Below are 20,728 nucleotides of genomic sequence, written 5' to 3'. Positions count from 1 at the left end.
TTCAGCATTTCTTGTAGTTTCAAACTTTCTTCTCTTTCCATATTTATTATTTATTTATTGTATTCAATTTATACCCCATCCTCCCCACAGATGGGCCTTTTGAGGAATCCTTGCATTACAGAGAGCTCGGGGCCACGTTCACCAGTGCATTTATACCCCACCTTTCCTTTTCACTCCAGGCAGCTTACCAAAAACAATATAATAAACATTAAAGCCAGTAGAATAAAAGACTGTGAGCACCTCCCACCAATGTGGAGGCATGGCCAGGCCTTTGGGGGTGAGCACATTGCAGGCATACATTCTGTAGAAGGTCAGGAACCCTAGATAATTTGGCTTTTTTTTCCAGGTCATCTCAGGAACCCTTGGTATCTGTAGCTCCACCAGGTTCCCAGCCACTGTCTAACTGTGCTTGTCCAAGCAGAGAGCAGAATAGTATAGCACAATTGGGGTGCCTTTCTTTAGTTTTTCACTTACTGCTTACTGGCAGACTGAAATATGTTTCTTTGTCCCACCTTGACCTTGTATGTGTTTGTCACTGAACCATGTTGTCTTTCGAATGACCTTCAGAAGTGATAGAACTGTTCACTGGACAGCTAAGAGGTGGGCAAAGAATGGTCTCTTATTTTCCAAGAAAGGTTCTATGTCTGCGTGCATCTTAATTAGTTTGCCTAGAAGATAACAGGCAAGAACAGCATTTGGATCACTGTTTGCAGAGGTAAATCTGATGAAGGATGAAACATTTCCCTAGGTAAATAAATTCTTTCTAGTTTTAAAAATGCAAGTGTCAACATTTTGGTTGACACCACCATGACTTCATCTGCATATATGAATGTGAAATATTCTGTGTACATGCAAATGTAGCTAGATGTCTTGCTTTGTGAGGCCTAGCTCTTAAACTTTAAATGTTCTTGAGTTTCTTAACCAGTGGCTTGAATGATAATGCAACTGTAAAAATTTTCTGCAATTAAAGTTAATTAAATCTGTCTTAATTTAATCTTATGAAGGTACTTGGCATAAGTAAACAGTTTTTGTTATGTCTCTTGTGTTTTTTATTGTTAGTTTCCCACATCACTTGTCATTCCTTGAATGTTAACCATTTAATGCTTTGCCTGCTTGTATTCCATTCCATAATCTTGTAGAAACTCAGAGGAATTCTTCCTGGCTATGCTAAAGTGTTTATATGAAAGAGGAGGAAAGGTGAAGGATTTACAAGAGATTCTTCCTGCTGCTATGACACTCTTCTTATAGGGCACAGAGATGATGTGAGCACTGAGCTCCCTGGAATTAGAGTGAAACCCAAGTGATTGGCAGTTGTTGCAGTTTGATATAAATGAGCCTTGGTGGAATGGAGTGCTGGGGTCTGTATGGCAGAATATCATGCAGCTGGTTTAGAGAGTGGATGCTTGTTTAAGGACAGTCTCTCAAGTGAAGGAATTTTCTTTTTCTGATGCGAGCCTTACTTGACCAGTGATACCTTTGTATTGAGCTATGGTGCGGCCCCATTTGGACTAATGTGAACAATTTGGGCTGCCATGTCTCAAAAAGGAAAAAGTTCAGAAGAAGGCAACCGAGGTGACCAAGGGGTTAGAGCACCTTTCCTATGAGGAAGAGCTGAAGAGTCTGGGATGTCAGCTTTAAAAAATGTGATGGAGAGGAGATGTGACAGAGGTTTCTAAGATTATGAATACCCATGCCTCTTCCTCTCTTGTGTGTGGATTTACTAATGGTAGATTGCTTTGACATCCACATTGGCAAACCATGGGCTGGATCCAACCTAAATTTTCCAGTGGCATGAGGGGACCCTGAGAAATGTCATGGAGGGAGGGGTCTGCAGCAGGAAGGGCCAGTCAGTGGAAATTGCCACTTTAGTCCTGGATCCAACCCCATGATTAGTACTACAGACAGTAAGTTGCCAACCTGTTTCATGTCTTCATGAATTAAGGCATTACTCATAGTTTTAACTGTTCAAACATTGTGGCAAGCTATAGTTTACAAAAACTAGGAAGTGTCAGAAGGATCCTGCCAGTGGGAGTGGGGAAGGGACTGAAGATAGAGAGGAACGTGCAGTTCTGTAAGGTTGCTTCCCATCATGAAATGGTTCTACATTATCTCCGTATTCAGGTATGTCATGTTGAAAGTTTTGAAGGGTTGTATCCTATGACTGCTTTCCACTAAGTTGGATTCTAAAACTGTCACCAAGTTTTTCTCCAGCACAGGAAGGCTTCCTTCAACAAAGAGGCTTTCTTCATTGGAGGAAGCCATTGTCCGTTAGAAAAAGCCATCCTCGACTCAAGGAAGCCTTTCTCTGTTGAAGGAAGACTTAATGGAAGAGACTCACAGAATGCAGCTCCATGACATTCTGGAAAAGCGCTTCTGCGGTTTATGCTGTTTGTAAACTCTGGATACATACTTATAAAATGCTTACATGGCATTCTTGTTAAAGGTATTGATGAATCTTCGCAATCCAAATTATGAAAACAGTGAGCAACCTAGTTTCAGAAACCACTTGGGGTTAATTCAAGTTCCACTGAAAGTGAAGGACATTCCTGAATTGGTAAGCTTCTTTATATGTAAGATAAGTTTCTTCTCTAAAATAGTTAGGAATGAAAGACGGACATGTGTTTAATAGTAAGCTACTGAAATAACTATGTTTAGCATTTTGTGAAATTCTGAATAGTTTTGATACACGTACATTATAGTTTACATGGATAAAGGAAATACTTTGCAGGCAGCTAGATCTTAATGACTTCTAGTTGCTAGACTAGACTGTACTCAGCAAGGTTATATTACTTCACTATACTCATAGCTGTGATGGTGAGCTTATAACACTCTGGACTGGGGTGTGTGTATTCTCTGATTGCTTCCAGTTCATTCTCCAGTTAAAAGGTCACAGATGGTAGAACTGGAGCAGACCTCTGGCAGACATCCAGGAGGCTAGTCAAAGCACTGTGCTAGGCAGATAAACGGTCCATCGTTAAACATAAAAGCTGAGCTGTGTTCCCAATGACTCGCTTTTTATCTCAGCACAGGCACACTGAGGGCCCTATGGTGCGCCTGTGCCAGGATAAAAAGTGAGTCAGCAGCAGCAGGCCTCAGAGGGGCCGCAGGGTCGGCAGGGAGGCGAAGCGTGGGGGATCTGGCCCGTACAGTCTTCTTGCTGCCTCAGAGGCAGCTGTGCCTCCTCTCCTGCATGGCCTTCCTGCCAGCTCCATGGCCCCTCAGAGGCCTGCCTGGGAGCCAGCAGGGAGGCACAGTGTGGGGGAGGCCCCCTGGGCAGCTTTCCCCCTGCCTCTGTGGTGACTGCGGGGCAAGGGAACTGGTGGGGAGGTGCAGTGTGGGGGAACCATGTTCCCCACCACGTGGCCTTTCTGCCACCTCTGCAGCGGCTACGGGGCTGCGTCATGCTTCCCTGCCAACTCCATGGCTCCTCAGAGGCCTGCCGGCAGGGAGGCACACTGCGGGGGAGCCCCCCTACATGGCCTTCCCACCACCTCTGCCGTGGCAGTGGGGCTGCACTGCGTTTCCCTGCTGGCTCTGCAGCCCCTCAGAAGCCTGCAAGTTCAGCTGGCGGGGAACGGTGGTGCAGGGGAGCCCCCATGCAGCCTTCCTGCTGCCTCCATGGTGGCAGCGGGGCCTTGGCCTTGGCCCCGCTGCTAGAGCCCATTCTGTTTATTTTTACAATGAGCTCTGTTGCTAGTCTCAGTATAAATCAACTTCGTACTTTGATATAATTTAGAATATTTGGAAGATGATTTGTGAAGTAAATAGAAAGGAAGTTTCCATGCTTGTTAAGAAAATATTTGCTTTTTTAATTCTGTGCCCTTTTTTTTCTTAAGAAAGAATATTTCAGTGAACTAGACTTGAACACCGGCCAGCTGGATATTGATGATTCTGCAGAAGTCCCACCAGGTAAGCTGGGCGCTTTAAAGTGTAACACTTGTTTGATGTCATATGGGTAAGATTGTTCTCACCCAAATGTATGGAAGATATAGTTGCTAAAACCAGATCCGAAGAAGGCTCTTGTATATTTATTTGTAACAAATGACTGTGCCAAAAGTCCCCTTTTGGTCAAAAGCTGGCAAAAACGTTAAAACATTTCTTAACATTACAACAAGGACAAGAATTATATTGATTTATTTAAAATGCTTCTATGCTGTCTTTCCACCCAACTCAGTCCTCAGGGTGGTGATCATAACATTCAGGCATTTCAAACATTAAAAACAGTTAGAATATTGGTATATGTATAATATAATATTTAAAACAATTAAAACAGTTAAACACACTAAGAGGGAGGAAGGCTAAGAGATAGTGAGGAAATGCCAAACAAAACAAAGAAGTCTTCACCCACTGGTGGTAGACAGTGATAAAGGGAGACTTACAAATCTCCCTGGGGAGGGAGATCCAGAGTTTTGGCGCCCTAACTGAGAAGGTCCTTTCTCCAGCTGTTGCCCACCTAGGCTCAGAGGGCAGGGGTACCCAAAGATAAAGATAGGTATCTTAATGTCAATTTCAGGGACCAGGTCTAGAGGGTTACATGATTCCTACTTGCAAAGGAAAGATCCCGTGAATAAGAACCTAGATGTCGTCAACAAGAGTTGTAACTTATCTTCTGTCTAGAATACTAGCTTTCTATGCTTACTTACAGTCCGAAGAGTTTAACTGCCTTAGTCAGGGTTTAAAAGTCAGGGTTTAAAAGTTCCTGAAAAGTAGCTAGGTTTATTCCATAATGGTAATAAATAATAAAATATTGTGATACTTTAGAGATTATCTTATTGCAGCATTGGGTTTTCATCCTCCAGTGCTGTGTGTGTGTTCCTAATATTACCTTGGTCAATTTTACCCAATTGATGGACTGCAGATCAGTAAACTAATTAGGGTATTGTTCTCTGATTAAATGTTGTCTAAAGTTAATTAATACACTCTTTATATCCTTCTGGCTAAATTGCAGGAAGGGTCTTTAGTACTGTCAATAAAATTTGTAACTTGGAAATATTGCCCATCTAATGATGGAAATAAGCATACAGACATCAAAATTATTGTTGCATAAATTTAACAATACTGCTGTTGTCCTGTTAATATCATCTGAGTCTTTTTGTGAGGAGTGCAAATCATCATAAAACTGTTGAAGGGCAACTTCATTTGAAAGTTCACTGGAGCTATCCAGCTTTCATTGAAGATTCACCGGAGTATTGAAAATTAAGGAAAATTATGCATTCTGTGATTGGAGTGAGGAAAAAACCCTTTTAAAAGGGAAATAGCTTTGAGGTTATGGGGAAGAAGAGAGAAACAACCAGGTTTGCTTTTTAGAAATAGATACATACAACCTCCCTCTGTGAATTGCAATTCAGACTGGAAGGCAGGGGTTCAAAAAGCAATTTGGAGGGACATATAGGTGCTATTTTTCTTAGCTGAAACTGAGAAACATGTAAGTGCATACTGGAAGAGTATGTTCTGTTCCATGTATGGTGCTATGTTTTCAAATAAAAAGGAACAGATAAATAGTGTGACAAGCCAGAATTCAGCCTTGCTGTTATTACTGCAACATTACATAAAGAACGAATTCTGATACCTGAATCAAGTATTTTCATCCTAAAAGAGTTAAAAATCATTTTTAATTTGCACCTTATTTCTGCTTGCTTTTTCAGAACTCTTTGAAAATGAGCACGTGCGTATTGGCCAAAAAGGTAAGACTTGGATAATGGCTGTAACTAATTGTGTGTGTTCAAGAATTTTCATTGGTTTCCTTCACTTTGTTCAGACTTGCCAGTGGTTTCCAGACAAAGAATCATGCAGCTGGTTTATTAAAAACAAAATGGGAAACATGCGCAAACAGACATATACACAGCTTTATGTCAGAGTGTTGAATTCCTGTTCTGAATATCATTGGAAAAATCACCAGAGTCTCTTCTCCCTTCTGTGCACAAAGCATTCTCATTAGTCTTAATGGGGGGTTTATGCCCATGCATCAGAAAAGACTATAACTTTAAACCTGCTGGCTGGTTAATCAGTGCTGCTGAACCGAATGAATACTGCAGAGCTGAGTCACCTCAAGTGATTGTTGTACCTGTGGAATGAAAAGTTTCCTGACCTTAATTAAATAAAATCAAATTCTTGTGGAATAGAAACAGAAGCTCGCTCTCTCTCTCTCTCTCTCTCTCTCTCTCTCTCTCTGTCTCTCTGTCTCTCTGTCTCTGTCTCTGTCTCTGTCTCTGTCTCTCTCTCTCTCTCTCTCTCTCTCTCTCTCTCTGCCTCTTCTTTCAGAGCGCACAGGGAGTTTGTTTCTTAACTGGCACAGTTTGCAATGAAGTGGCAAAACATTAGGAACATTTTTACTTCCTTTTTTTTAAAAAGTTGTCTGTTCTTTCATGCTCAAATTTTTCTGCTCTGCTGTTTTTCTCTGTGGCCCTCCCCCTTTTTAGCACCCCACTGTGGATGGCACCCATTACTCCTTTATTCCCAGAGAAATGTGTTGACTTCCAAAATGTAGTTTTGTATTTGCCTATGTTCTATATAAGTATTCCATGCTCCTCAAACACTTAATGCCTTGTTAGCATACTTTCAGGGCCACCCGAAGGAGAGTGGCTTCAATGGACTTCTAAGTCCATTGAAGTTAACTCCTCTTAGGATGGCATTGCTTGCATTTATTTCCTGTGATTCTCTCTCATTGTCCAAAACAACAGGAGGCAGCAGTTATCGCATAGCATCCTGAAAGGTTGCTGAAGTTCTGGACAAAACAGTTCTTGGGCAGTGTCAAAAATACTAGAATTGGATAAAATTGGGACTTGTGGTTTCTGTTGGGGTTATTTATATGTCACTGGCTTGGCCAAGTTTATCATCATCGTTTACCTTTAAATGTTTTGGAGGCAGGGGTATGTGCGCTTTTTTTTGTTTCCAGCAGTGGATTGGTTACTTGAGGCCTCAGAGTTCAAACTGAACAGAAGCTGCTTCATGATCCCAGACAGCCTTGAAACAAGGCATCTGCCACTGTTGAATTATCTTTGACTTGATGCTAATTGAATAGCCTTAACATTCATGTCAGTTACTCGGCCAGTGAATTCAGATTAGCCTGACCTACAGCCACTGTTAATTGATGCCTGGTTTGTTTTGTACCTTGCCAGGGAGCAGAAAAATACACATTCACAATGGTATTTCCGCTCCCACATCTGTTTACTGCCTTTCTGTATCATAGCACTGTACTTCATAGGGCAAGATTTTATTTTTATTTTTGCACCTCAGTTGTTAGGCAGAAGAAAATTAAAATGGGCACTATCTGGACTAGAAAATTACTCTATCCCCCCTTTATTAAACTTTCAACATATATGTAAGGTGGGGTTTGCACCCCTTGAACCAACTGCTGTCTTTGTCTCACCATCTGCAAAAAGAAAGTCTTTGTGGACTATGGTTTAAATATAGCAGTTAAACATGTTTATAAAGTAAAGAAGGCTAGGGCACAAATACAATAATTTGAGAGAAAAGGCTGCTAGACTTGCCATATTTGAACCACTTTTCTGATAACTGTGGATACTGACCCAAGTTTTCAGGTGTCAATGGCCTTTTTCTTATCCACACCTTCGGAAGCGTGCCTGAGCTCATTGGCTGGGGACTGGATGTTGGAATGCAGCAGGTCAAAAGAAGCCACTCTGTTGATTTAATCAAGCACAGGAGGTCTGGCTCCAGATATTTATATCATGCCTAGTCAACACAGAGGGGCTTAGACTGATTCTCATGTGTGCCTGCACAGAAGAGCAGTCGATGAACAACAGTTACAGGTAGGTGCAACCCGGTTTCATTGTCGGTCTTCTGTGCATTCCCACATGGGACTGCGCTTGCGCAGGCCTATCAGCTGGAGGATTTGTAGCTAATTTTTTCCACTATAGGGCGCTCGACGCCTCCCAGAGCACAGGCATGGTTGTTTTCCCACCAAAACAGCCTATAGCCGGGAGGCACGGTGCCCTTTGCCCTCAGTTCCTCTTTTACCGCCGCCATGAGAGGTTCAGTAGCTGGAGTTGTTTGTGAGTTCTTCTTTCTTTCATTCACCTAGAAGAGAGAAAACAGAGTTGTTTAGAAGAGCCATGGCTGATAAAGCCTTTTTCAAACATTGCTCAAAATGCAACACAAAGATGGCTAAAACAGACAGGCATTCGTTCTGTCTCCTTTGCCTGGGTGAGGAACACAATGCCCAAGCTTGTAAGATCTGCCGGGCTTTCACCCCAAAAGCGAGGACAGAGAGATCTTTCTGCCTGAAAGAGGCTCTTTGGGAAAAGGCCATGGCTGTGGAGAGCCTGAAGCCTAAATCTGCGAGATTGACTCTGGCCAAGATCATCGTGGGACAGTTGAGCCCGAGTCCGAACCCGCAGCCTCAGACATCTCAGTTGGAACCGACACCACCTTGGGTCCTAACACCTTCCCGAGAACCATAGAGCCAGTCCAACTCTGGTCAGAGCCGTAAGTGGCATTTGGAACTGAGGTCCCCTGTACACTCGGACCCACCAACGTCTCAGAGCCAACATTCGAAATCAACTGACTCGGCTCAACTGGTGTCTTCAACGCCCACTCCAGCGCAGGCTTCAACACTGGATCCACCCCTTTTGGAACCACCAAGGAAGAGGTGGGCTAAGACTAAGCATTGCTTCAACAAGAATCTGGGCAAATCCAAGCCGATGCTGGACCGACGCTCATTGGATCTGGAGATCCTGGAACCACCGAGGACTCCCTCGCCAAGGTCCAGCTCATTCTCCGTTATGTCATCTGTGGAGGAAGGCGAAATCCTGAGAGAGAAATCATTCAGGAGGAGAAGCCATCACGCTCGTTTGGAACGAGGCTACTTGAGAGGGCACTCCTCAAGGTACTACCCTGGTACAGACATTGGGGAACCTTTTCACTTGTAATTGGTGTTTTCATATGAGAAGATCATATGAGAAGATCCCACTCTATCCCAGAGTCTGCAATGGCCTATCAACTTTGGGACCCGGAACCTGATCCTTCTGGAGGAGAGGCGAGCCCTGGGGGCCTATTGGATCCATCCCCTGACAAAACATTGGGAGAGCCTGGTGAGAATTCTCCTACAGAGGACTTCAGGTCCTATACTGAATTACTTCAGAGGATGGCCAAGGCGTTAGAGAGAGATATCACATCCTTGGACCCCAAACCCAAGGACAAAATCCTGTGACACCTGGACTTGGGATCTGCAGCTAATGTGACCTTTCCAGTCATTGAGGACTTTGTGGACCTCTTGAACTCTTTCCGCGAAAACCAGCTAGTAACCCACCCTCTACTACGGTGGAAGCACTGTACAAAATCTGAGATGACTCGTGTCCCTTCCTCTTGATCCACCCCCCTTCTTCATCTCTCGTGACCGAGGAGATGCAGTTTCGCTAATGGCAGGGGTCACATTCCGCACCTTTAGACAAGGAGGGCAGGAAGTTGGATGCTATCGGGAGAAAAATATATGCATCTCCTGCATTGGCCTTTAAGACTACGCCACTATGATGGATGCCTATCAAATATTCTTATGGGGGAAAGCAGCAGCTTTCCATGATAAACTCCCAGAAGAACAAAAACCATTGATAAAAGTCATCCGGGAAGAGGCCTTGAGGCTGGCAAGGCACCAGATGAATGCAGACAGGAACACGGCTGACTCCGCAACCAGAGCCCTGACCTCGGTGATTGTCCTTCGAAGGCATGCCTGGCTCTGATCTACAGCCTTACTGATCAACACCAGGAACAAGGTGGAAGATCTTCTTTTTGAAGGCAAACCCCTCTTTTCAGAGACAACTGATGACTACCTTTCACAAAAGTGTAAGGATAGACTGACTGCCAAGTCATACGGTGTTCTTCCGGAAAACCACAATATAGGCACCAGCATTACTATAAAGGCAGGCCATATAGATACCAGACTTATCAGCCATATCATGTGTATCCTCAAAACCGCTCATACCAAGCGAGCCAAGGGGGTCCCTTCAAGATGAAGCATAGTTACAGGGCTAGACCAAGCTCTCAACCCCAGCCTGGCAAGGTTCAACAACAGAATGTACCAAAACAATTCTGACTAGACCAAGACACTGAGCCAGTTTTTGGGGACAGACTGTGTGCTTATCATGCAGCTTGGTGACTTATCACTACTGATGTTTGGGTTCTTGATATCATTAGGCATGGTTATAAAATTGAGTTCTCTTACTTACCGTGTCTGCATCTTCCTGGTAAATCACCTCATGACCCACCACCTGTGTTACTGGCTGAGCTGGAGGCATTTATATAAAAAGGGACTATGCAGCAGGTGTCCACCGAGCAGGAGCGGTTAAGCTTCTAGTCGAACTTCTTCCTAGTGGAGAAGAAAGATGGGAGTTTCAGACCCATTTTAGATCTGAGACAGTTGAATGAGCTCATAGAAGTACAAAAGTTCAGGATGACCACACTGAGTGTCGTGATGACCCTACTGCCTCCTAATGTTTGGTTCACAGTGATTGACCTAAAGGATGCGTATTTTCATATAGCCATCCACCCCTCCCGCAGAAGGTATTTGAGGTTTGTATGTGTGGAGGACAAGATATATCAATACTACATGCTTCCCTTTGGGCTTTCCGCAGCCCCTAGGGTCTTTACTAAATGTGCAGCAGTGGTAGTTGCCCAGCTTAGTACAGTGGGCTGTTCAATCTATCTGTATCTGGATGACTGGTTGATTTCAGTGATGTCGGAAGATGACCTGAATAGACAGGTAATCTTAACACTAAATACCTGTTCAGATTTGGAACTAATTGTTAACGACAAAAAATCTAGAGCAGTACCATCTAGACAGGTACAATTCATAGGTGCGGTTCTCAATGCTTCTGTGAATAAAGCATACTTGCCCGTTGAAAGAGCTGTAAAGCTTCACAAATTCAGACATTACTCGACCTTATGGCCTCTACCACAGCGGTGATGCCCCTGGCCAGGCTGCGCATGAGAGAGATCCGGCTCTGGTTTATATCTGTTTACCCTGTGTCAGTACACAGTCAGGAGAGGAAGTTTAGTATTCCTAGACCGGTTCTTAGGAGTCTGAACTGGTGGATAGCTGATGATAATCTGATGCAAGGGATATCCTTTGGCTCACCATGTACAGACGTAACTGTTACCACGGATGCATCCGCTACAGGATGGGGTGTTCATTGTGGAGGCCTTACAACCCATGGTACGTGGTCTTGGGAAGAGCTCTCCCTACACATTAATGTTCTAGAGTTACGAGCAATATGTTTTGCCTTAATGTCCTTCTCAGATACGGTCAGGAACAAAAATGTGCAGGTGCTGACAGCTGTGTTCTACGTGAACAAACAGGGGGGAACAACATCCTGCCACTTGTGTCTAGAAGCTGTTGCCTTATGGGAGTGGGCCATAAAACATAGAACATGGTGTACACATTCAAGCAGTGCACATCCCAGGGATAGAAAATGTTCTCTCAGACAGGTTGAGAAGGATTGGCACAAACTCACGTGAGTGGTCTGTCAGAAACCACTATATCAAATCAATATTCGCAGAGTGGGGCTCACAAGACATAGACTTGTTTGCCACCAAGATAAACAGGAAGGCCACTCTGTTCTGTTCCAGAGGAGGCTTAAAACCAGATTCCCTAGGGGACACTTTTCAGATTACATGGTCCGGGAGTCTTTTTTACGCGTTTCCCCCCATTCCACTAATTTCAAGGATTGTGAGCAAAATGCAGGCAGAATGGACACCCTGTTGGCCCAGGCAACTCTGGTTCCACCAGTTATACCAGATGACGAACCAAACCTCCAGCATATAATTTTGGAATGCCATTTATATGATAAGTTGCGAAGAATGCTGTTTGAGAGGTTGCCAAAACGTATTGAACACCAGAACAATCTATCTTTTTGTTGTTTTCTGTTAAAGGATAATGATACAGCGATTTCTAAAGTGGTTGCAGAGTTTTTAGTGGGTGTGCTTAAGATTCATACAAGTTTTGTGTAAATATATTGACTTCTGATATTTTATGTAATTTTATAGTGACCTGTTTGCTGTCTTAGATCTTTGTATGCCATTAAAGGTATTTGAATTGAATTGAATTGAATTGAATTGAACCAAACCTTCTGTCACCTGCCCAAAGAACTGGACTTGATCTTGTGCCAAGGGGTGCGTCACCATGCTTTAAACAAACTCAAACTGACAGTTTGGTTACTGAGACAGTTGGACTTTTGGCGTCCAGAATGGCAGAGGTTATTTTGAATGCCAAAAGACTATCAACTAGAAAATCTTATGATTACAAATGGGAAAAATTTAAATCTTGGGCGATACAGAAAGGAATTGATCCTCTCATCTGTCCCCTGGTTCTAATTTTAGATTTCTTATTAGATCTGAAGAATGCAGGACATTCTGTGTCACCAGTAAAGGTCTATTTAGCAGCGATACCGGCCTTTCATGCCCCGATTGATAAGAAAACTGCGTTTCCTCACCACACCTCAAAACAGTTCATGAAAGGCTTATTGAATCTTTTTCCTCCAATGGGGAAGATAGTTCCACAGTGGTTGCTACAACTAGTGTTATCCAAATTGTTATCACACCCATTTGAACCTTTGGCGACCTGCCACATCAGGGAGCTCTCCATGAAGGGTGGTGATGTTGATTGCAATAACATCAGCTAGGAGGGTTTGTGAGCTAGCAGCTCTGTTGATAGATCAACCTTTTCTTAAAATACATAATGAGAAGATGGTTCTGAAGCCAAGACTGGAATTCTTGCCTAAAGTGGTGTCACACTTTCATGTGACACAGGAGATACTGCTCTCAGTATTTTTTCCTAACCCGGTGACAAGGCAGAGAGAGCACTCCACACCTTGGATGTTAGGAGAGCTATACTTTCACTGTCCGTCTTCTGTGCAGGCACACATGGGACTGCGCTTGTGCAGGCCTGCCGACCGGAATTTTCTTTTCTAGCAAACGTCCACCAGGGAGCGCTCGTCTGCCCGATACGCATGCATGGCCTTTCCTGCCAATACGACATCCGGCAATGGCGCCCCCAGACAGGACTTGACTTACCAGCCGCCTGGACCCCATCAGGATCCGAGCCCTAGTCCCCCTTCTGATCCCTCACCCGAGGACATCATCATTGCGACTGGACGTATTTCTCCAACGGAGGACTATCGGCTCTATATGGAGCAAATGCTCCGAATGGCCTGCTCTTTGGACATTTAAATTTCAGCTGTGAATCCGAAACCAAAAGATAAGATATTGCAGTATGTCCAATCTGGGAACCCTCCAACCATTGCCTTCCCATTTACTGAAGGCTTAGTGGAGATTATTACAGCGATCTGTGAAAAACCAGCTTCCATCTACCCTATGTCTCATAAGTTAGAAGCCCTATACAAGACTAGGGATGACGTCTGTACGTACCTTTTCACGCATCCACCGCCTTCTTCCCTGATTACAGAGGAGATGCAGGCCTGCCAACGTCAGGGATCTCATGCTGTACCTGTCGATAAAGAAAGCAGGAAGTTAGATTCCTTGGACAAGAAATTATACTCATCCGCTGCCCTAACACTCAAAATATCCAATTACTCGGCTGTCATGGGAGCCTACAAGATTTTTCTGTGGAATCACATGGCGATCTTTATGGAGAAACTTCCTGCAGACCAGAAAGTGCTGGCTAAAGTAATACTGGATGAGGCCTTATGGCTGTCAAGACAACAAATTAATGCTGGCCGTGACAAGAGCACTAGGATCATCTATTGTGCTTCGCAGACACTCCTGGCTCCATACGACTGCATTGCCTGTCGAGATGCAAAACAAGGTGGAGAATCTACCCTTTGAGGGTCAAACCCTATTTTCAACCAGAACGGATGAGTACCCGTCACAGAAATGTAAAGATCGGCTGACAGCCCACTCTTACGGAATTCTCCCAACCAGGCAATTCACCGAGAATTGATACCAATATTGCCCTTCGCAGGGCTATCGTGGTAGACACCAGAGATACCAACTGTATCCGCGTTACGGTTCCTACAAGCAATTTCAGCCCCCTGCAAGTTCTTTTCAGCACAGGAGACCCAATTATCGTCCACGTCGCAGTCAACAAAGTCCTGGTACCAAAGAGTCAGCAACTCAACCGAAAAAGTTCTGACTAGAATTTGAACAATCTGTCGTTTTCGGGGATAGATTGGCTCAGTTTACCTCTGCATGGGCAGATATTACCCGAGATAGTTGGGTTCTTAATATCATTACAGTTGGTTATAAAATCCAGTTTGATGTTTACCCGGTGTTGTCTCTTCCTGATTATTCCCAACAATTCTCTTCTGACAAACTGCAGACAGAGGTTGTAGCGCTCCTGCAGAAGGGAGCCGTACAGGAGGTTCTCCCTCAGGATTCCCCCTTGAGTTTTTACTCTAGGATGTTCCTTGTAGATAAAAAAGATGGCAGGGCACGACCCATTTTAGATCTGAGAGAATTGAATAAATTCGTTCTCGTAAAATGTTTCAGGATGCTTACACTGAATACAGTCCTTCAGCTAATGCCCGAGGACATGTGGTTTGCCGTCCTAGATCTCAAGGACGCATACTTCCGTATTGCCATCCATCCTGACCATAGGAAGTATCTCAGGTTCCTTTGTAAGGGTAGGAGCTACCATTATCAAGTACTCCCTTTCGGACTATCAACAGCTCCCCAAGTTTTTTCTAAACGTATGGCTGTGGTAGTTGCGTATCTGAGAGAACAGGGTTGCACAGTCTATCCCTACTTGGACAATTGGCTGTTGGCAGCACCTTCTGCGGATGCTGCCAGGTTACTAAGGTGCTGCTTACCTGTTCCCGTTTAGGGCTCTTGGTTAACCTTAAGAAGTCTAATCTTACCCCTTCCAAGAGAATACTGTTTATAGGTATGGAACTGGATGGTGTCCTTAATAGAGGTTTTCTGCCCCGTGAACGAGTGTTACGAATTTGCAGGATGGTGACCCTTTTCACTAAATGCAGATTTCAGTCTGCGACCGCTATCCAGAGATTACTTGGCCTAATGGCTTCTTCTACGGCAGTCACCCGTATGGCCCGTTTACACATGCGACCTCTCCAGTTGTGGTTCCTATCGGTCCATGATTTTGAACTCTATCCATAGGGAAGTTATTCACTCCCTAAAATGGTGGCTCAGTGAATCTAACCTTCTTAAGGGGATAGCGTTTGGGTCTGTCCAGACTGAGATCTCAATCTCGACTGATGCCTCCACTATAGGATGGGGGGCCCAATGTGGGGCCCTTAGGGCACATGGGGTTTGGTCGGATCAGGAGAGGGAATACTACATTAACCTCTTAGAATTGAAAGCAGTTCGTTACACCCTTATCGCGTTTGCAGATACCCTACAGCAGAAGTCCGTTCAGGTGCTCACGGACAATTGCACCACAATGTTCTACCTGAACAAGCAAGGGGGCACTACCTCTAAGGCTCTTTGTGATGAGGCGATTTGAACCTGGGAGTGGGCCCTGGACAGGAACGTTTACATTCATGCAGTTCACATTCCCGGCACCACAAATGTGATTGCGGACAAACTGAGTCACATGAGGTCCGACAATTATGAATGGACCATAGCAGACAGTTACCTGAACACCATCTTTTTGGACTGGGGATTCACAGAAATAGACCTCTTTGCGTCACAGGACAACAAGAAAGCTCCACAATTTTGCTCCAGGGGAGGCCTGGGTCTCCATTCCCTAGGAGACGCTTTTCAGATTCGTTGGATAGGGCACCTGTTCTACGCCTTCCCTCTGTTCCCACTGTTGTCTCGAACTGTCAGCAAGATTCAGAGGGACGGGCCTCACATCATTCTGGTGCTACCCTTTTGGCCCAGGTAGGCATGGTTCCAGCATGTCATGCATCTTTCACGGGGATCATATTATCGGTTCACTCTGAGCCCGGACGTTCTGTCCAACAAAGGGATTTGGTATCACAACCTACCCAGACTGAACCTCACTGCTTGGCATATTCTGGGTCGGAAGGAATGTCTGACAGAGTAGCTGAGATCTTACTTAATGCCCAGAGGGACGCTACTCGCAGATCATATTCTGCTAAATGGAAGCGTTTTGAGGCCTGGGCTAGTGGGAAAAGGGTGGATGTTTGGGACTGCCAATTGGCATTGGTGTTTGAGTTCCTACTCTCTCTAAAAGATAATGGGCTCTCTAATTCCTCTATTAAAGTTTACCTGGCGGCCATTTCGGCCTTCCACCCTAAAATAGATGGGAAGACAGTTTTCTCCCACAGCCTGTCCAAAACGTTTCTAAAGGGTTTACATAACATGTTCCCACAAGTCAGGGAGATTGTTCCTCAGTGGTCACTCAAATTGGTTTTAGCTGAGCTCATGAAAGCCCCTTTTGAACCGTTGGCAACTTGTGAATTAAAATGGTTGTTCTATAAGGTTTCATTTTTGATCGCTGTTACTTCTGCCCGCAGAGTTAGTGAATTGGCAGCTTTTAGATCAGACCCCCCCCCCCTTTTTGAAAGTCCATCAAAACAAGGTGGTTCTGAGACCTGATCTTAGATTTAGACCTAAAGTCTCTACTCAATTTCATACTTCACAAGATATTGTACTGCCTGTATTTTTTCCTTCCCCAACTGATAATTCAGAAAGGGCTTTACATTCTTTAGATGTGAGAAGAGCTGTTTTGTTTTACCTTCAACGTACTTCTCAGTTTAGGTGTGACAAACAGTTATTTGTTTGCTACTATGGGCAGAGGAAAGGGAGAGCTGCTACGGCTCAGTCAATTTCCCGATGGGTTACTCAGACTGTTAAAACTTGCTATTCGCATGCTAATTTACCATGTCCTTTGGAGGTCAAAGCTCATTCCATTAGGGCCCAGGCTTCTTCTGCTGCCTTCCTGAGGGGATTTCCATTGCATGACATCTGCAGAGCTGCCACGTGGTCATCTTCAGACATGTTCGCCAAACATTATGCCCTAGATTTGTGGGAGAGGAAGGAGGCTGCAGTTGGCCAAGCCGTTCTACAGTCTCTTTTTCAATGAGAACACACGCCCGCCTCCGAGGTAAGTGGCTTGTGAGTCTCCCATGTGGGACTACACAGAAGACAGACAGTGAAAACAGAGTTGCGCTTACTGTAACTGCTGTTCATTGATGTCTTCTGTGCAGGCACACAACCCCCCCTCCTGCCCCGCTGTGTTCTTCCAGGTAATGTGAAGGCATGTCGGTGGCAAAGGAGAAACTGAGGGTGAAGGGGGCGCTGTCGCCGGATGTCGTATTGGCGGGAAAGGCCGCGCATGCGCATCAGGCAGACGAGCGCCCCCTGGTGGATGTTCTCTAGAAAAGAAAATTCTCTAGAAAAGAAATTTTTTTATCTAGATTGTACTAAGACCTTTAGAATAAATAACAAACTGTTCGTTTGTTATGCAGGCCCCAAAAAAGGGAGGAGAGCAAGTACTCAAACCATTGCATGATGGGTCATGAAGACTATTAAATTATGCTCTAAGAGGAGTGCAGTGGCAAGAGGAGCTGAGGCCAAAGGTTACTGCGCCTCCCGGGTATAGGCTATTTTGGCAGGAAAACAGCCACGCCTGCGCTCTGGGAGTTGTTGAGCACCCTGTAGTGGAAAAAGTTAGCTACAAATCCTCCAGCTGGTAGACCTGCTCAAGCACAGTCCCATGTGTGCCTGCACAAAAGACCTCAATGAACAACAGTTCATTGTAAGTGCAACCCTGGCTGATTCTGCACACGTTGGCTAATTCACTTTCACTGCACTTTAGCAATTGTTTAGAAGTGGATTTTTTGTTTCACACATGAAAAATTCAGTTCCAAATGGTCTCTAAAGAGGATTGGAAGTGCATTATCCAACGTATGCGGAATCAGCACCTGTTTTCTTTTCTCTGGCTGAGGAGAGCTTTGAGGCCTGAGCACAAACACAGTCCACAGTAGTTGACAAGGCCTAACCTCCTGTCATAGATCATTAGATTATCGATTCAAGCAATAAGGTCATTGATGCAAGTTCATTCAAGTATCGTAAAAGATACTTCTATCCTCCTTGTATAATATCTACACACAGGAACCAATGTGAGCCTAGTAGAATGGCTTACATTAGATGGAGAAAATGGAACTCTGACATCAGGAGTCCCCAGCTTTTTTGAGCCCGTGGGCACCTTTGGAATTCTGAGAAGGAGCTGAGCACAAGCACTAACTGGCTGCTGCAGAAAACAGAGACAACCACAAGTTGGCTAATCATTGTCAGGCATAACTCTAATAGTAACCTCAACATTTCGGGCAGAAGCTCTGTTTAACAGCATGCCTTTTAAAATGAAAATACTGTTCAAAATATTGTCTTACATGCTGTCATGGGCCAGTCTGCACTCAGTGAAAGTGTGGACTCCTCAGGAGGAGAGAAGCCTCGTGTAGCCAGCCCTGGCTCCTCAGGAGAAGAGGAGCTTCATGTAACCATGCCTTACTCAGCTGACACCGGTGATCAGGAAGAACAGCTGCTGGCTAATTAGAGCCCACAGCTAGCAGCTGAGGCAGACCCACCAGCATCCTCCAGCTCCTACATCACAGGTGAAGCTCAGCCAGGGACATCCAACACCACAGAGGAAGCCCAGCCAGGGGCTTCCACACACACCCCAGGTTCGCCCACACCCAAAGAACGCCGCAGATGAAGGCAGAGAGTGGAGCTGCAGGAGAGAAGGTGCAGTGCTTGCCTCTTGGGATGAAACCAGCTGCTTGTGGATAGTGATGAAGAGTAGCATCAGGATAGAGCCCAAGCAGCTGGCTGCAAACCATACCTGGCTATAAAAGTCAGCCTAGAGGAACTGCTAGGCGTGGAAGCAATGAGTTGAATGCCTGCTACTGGTGCGACCACTCCCTTGAACCGTGCCTTGCTCCTGTAGCCTTTGGACCATGCCCTGTCTCTGCTTACATCTGGACTTTACTGGTACTGACTTACGGACCCCCTGACTTGGCTCTCGAACTTTGGACTCGTGTTCTGACCCTGGCCTGGACTTTGACTACTCTACTGGGGCTAACCCAGCACCCGACACATACATCATAAGTTATATAGTGACAATCCTTGTCTTGTGGTGCCAGCTGCTTCCAAAGCATTATTTTTAAAAATCTGCACAACCAGTCAGAAGTCCTGCTGTGTAAAAGCGTCACCTGGCTCTACCCACTTCCTAAAAATGCTTGGTAGGCACCAGAAAAGGTGCCAGTGGGAATCATGATGCCTACGGCAGCACTTTGGGGATCTTGTCTAAGAAAGAAAAAGTACTTTCCTTTACAAATATCCAGTTTTGCTTGATTAAAGTACCTAGTCCAGCATCCTTTTTTCCTGTAGTGGCTACTCAGATGATTCTGAGCAGCCTACAAACAGAGCATTCCATCGACCCTCCCCAGTGAATGGTCTACGAACTTGGAGAATCAGCTTAGTTACCATCCTGATTGAATTTGTTTCTTCTTCCCCTTGATCATTTTGGCTGCCTTCCCTGCACTTTTCTGAGCTGCATAGAATCATAGAGTTGGAAGGGGCCATACAGACCATCTAGTCCAACCCCCTGCCCAGTGCAGGATCAGCCTAAAGCATCTCTGACAAATATTTGTCCAGCCTCTTCTTGAAAACTGCCAGTGAGGGGGAGCTCACCACCTCCCTAGGCAGCTGATTCCACTTTTGAACTACTCTGACGGTGAAAAAGTTTTTCCTAATATCCAGTCGGTACCTTTGTGCATGTAATTTAAGCCCATTGCTTCGGGTCTTACCCTCTGCTGCCAACTGGAACAGCTCCTTGCCCTCCTCCAAATGACAGCCTTTCAAATATTTAAAGAGAGCAATCATGTCCCCCCTCAACCTCCTCTTCTCCAAACTAAACATTCCCAAGACCCTCAGCCTTTCCTCGTAGGGCTCAGTCTCCAGACCCCTGATCATTCTTGTCGCTCTCCTCTGCACCCTCTCGATTTTGTCCACATCCTTTTTGAAGTGAGGCCTCCAGAACTGCACACAATATTCCAGGTGTGGCCTGACCAAGGCAGTATAGAGAGGGGCTATGACCTCCTGTGATTTCGACGCTCTGGCCCCTTTGATACAACCCAAGACTGAATTAGCCTTTTTTGCCACTGCATCACACTGACTGCTCATATTTAGTTTACAGTCCACTCTTACCCCAAGATCCCTTTCACATATACTACTGCCCAGAAGTGTATCCCCCATCCAGTATTTGTGCTTCCCATTTTTGTGGCCCAGATGTAATACTGTGCACTTGTCTTTGTTGAATTGCATCCTATTCACAGCTGCCCACTTCTCCAGAGTATTCAGGTCTTGTTGAATTTTAATTCTCTCTTCTTGGTTGTTTGCTACTCCTCCCAATTTGGTATCATCAGCAAATTTAATGAGCAGCCCTTCCACTCCTTCATCTAGATGATTGATAAAAATACTGAAAAGTACCGGGCCCAAAACTGAGCCCTATGGCACCCCACTGGACACCTCCCTCTAATCTGATGAAACGCCATTGACCACCACTCTTTGGATGCGGTCCTCTAACCAGTTCCCTATCCACCAAAGTGTCCTATAGTCCACTCCACAGTCTTCCAGTTTGCCCATCAGAATGTCATGGGGGATCTTATCAAAAGCTTTACTGAAATCCAGATAAATCATGTCAACAGAGTTCCCCCGATCCAGTAAGCTGGTCACTCGATCAAAGAAGGAAACCAGGTTGGTCTGTCAAGATCTGTTTAGGGACAAAACCATGCTGACTTCCCCGGATCACTGAGCGGTCCTTCAGATGCTT

At 44.9% G+C, this 20,728-nt stretch overlaps 1 protein-coding gene across 2 annotated transcripts in view; it reads left to right on the top strand.

The window, feature by feature from the left end:
• The window catches only part of TBC1D19 (TBC1 domain family member 19), a 205,867-nt gene that overhangs the window by 58,631 nt on the left and 126,508 nt on the right, over positions 1–20,728 (top strand). The window contains exons 8-10 of one of the 2 annotated variants that reach the window (XM_054999857.1): positions 2,444–2,554; positions 3,837–3,909; positions 5,646–5,684. In XM_054999857.1, coding sequence (XP_054855832.1) covers positions 2,444–2,554; positions 3,837–3,909; positions 5,646–5,684 — 223 coding nt within the window. The remainder of the gene's footprint in view (positions 1–2,443; positions 2,555–3,836; positions 3,910–5,645; positions 5,685–20,728) is intronic. The other variant, XM_054999858.1, reaches the window with a different exon arrangement.

Source organism: Eublepharis macularius, chromosome 15, assembly GCF_028583425.1.
Source record: "Eublepharis macularius isolate TG4126 chromosome 15, MPM_Emac_v1.0, whole genome shotgun sequence".
Lineage (NCBI taxonomy): Eukaryota > Metazoa > Chordata > Lepidosauria > Squamata > Eublepharidae > Eublepharis > Eublepharis macularius.
Note: the sequence above shows the minus strand (reverse complement) of the source record. Positions and strands in the feature narration are given on the sequence as shown.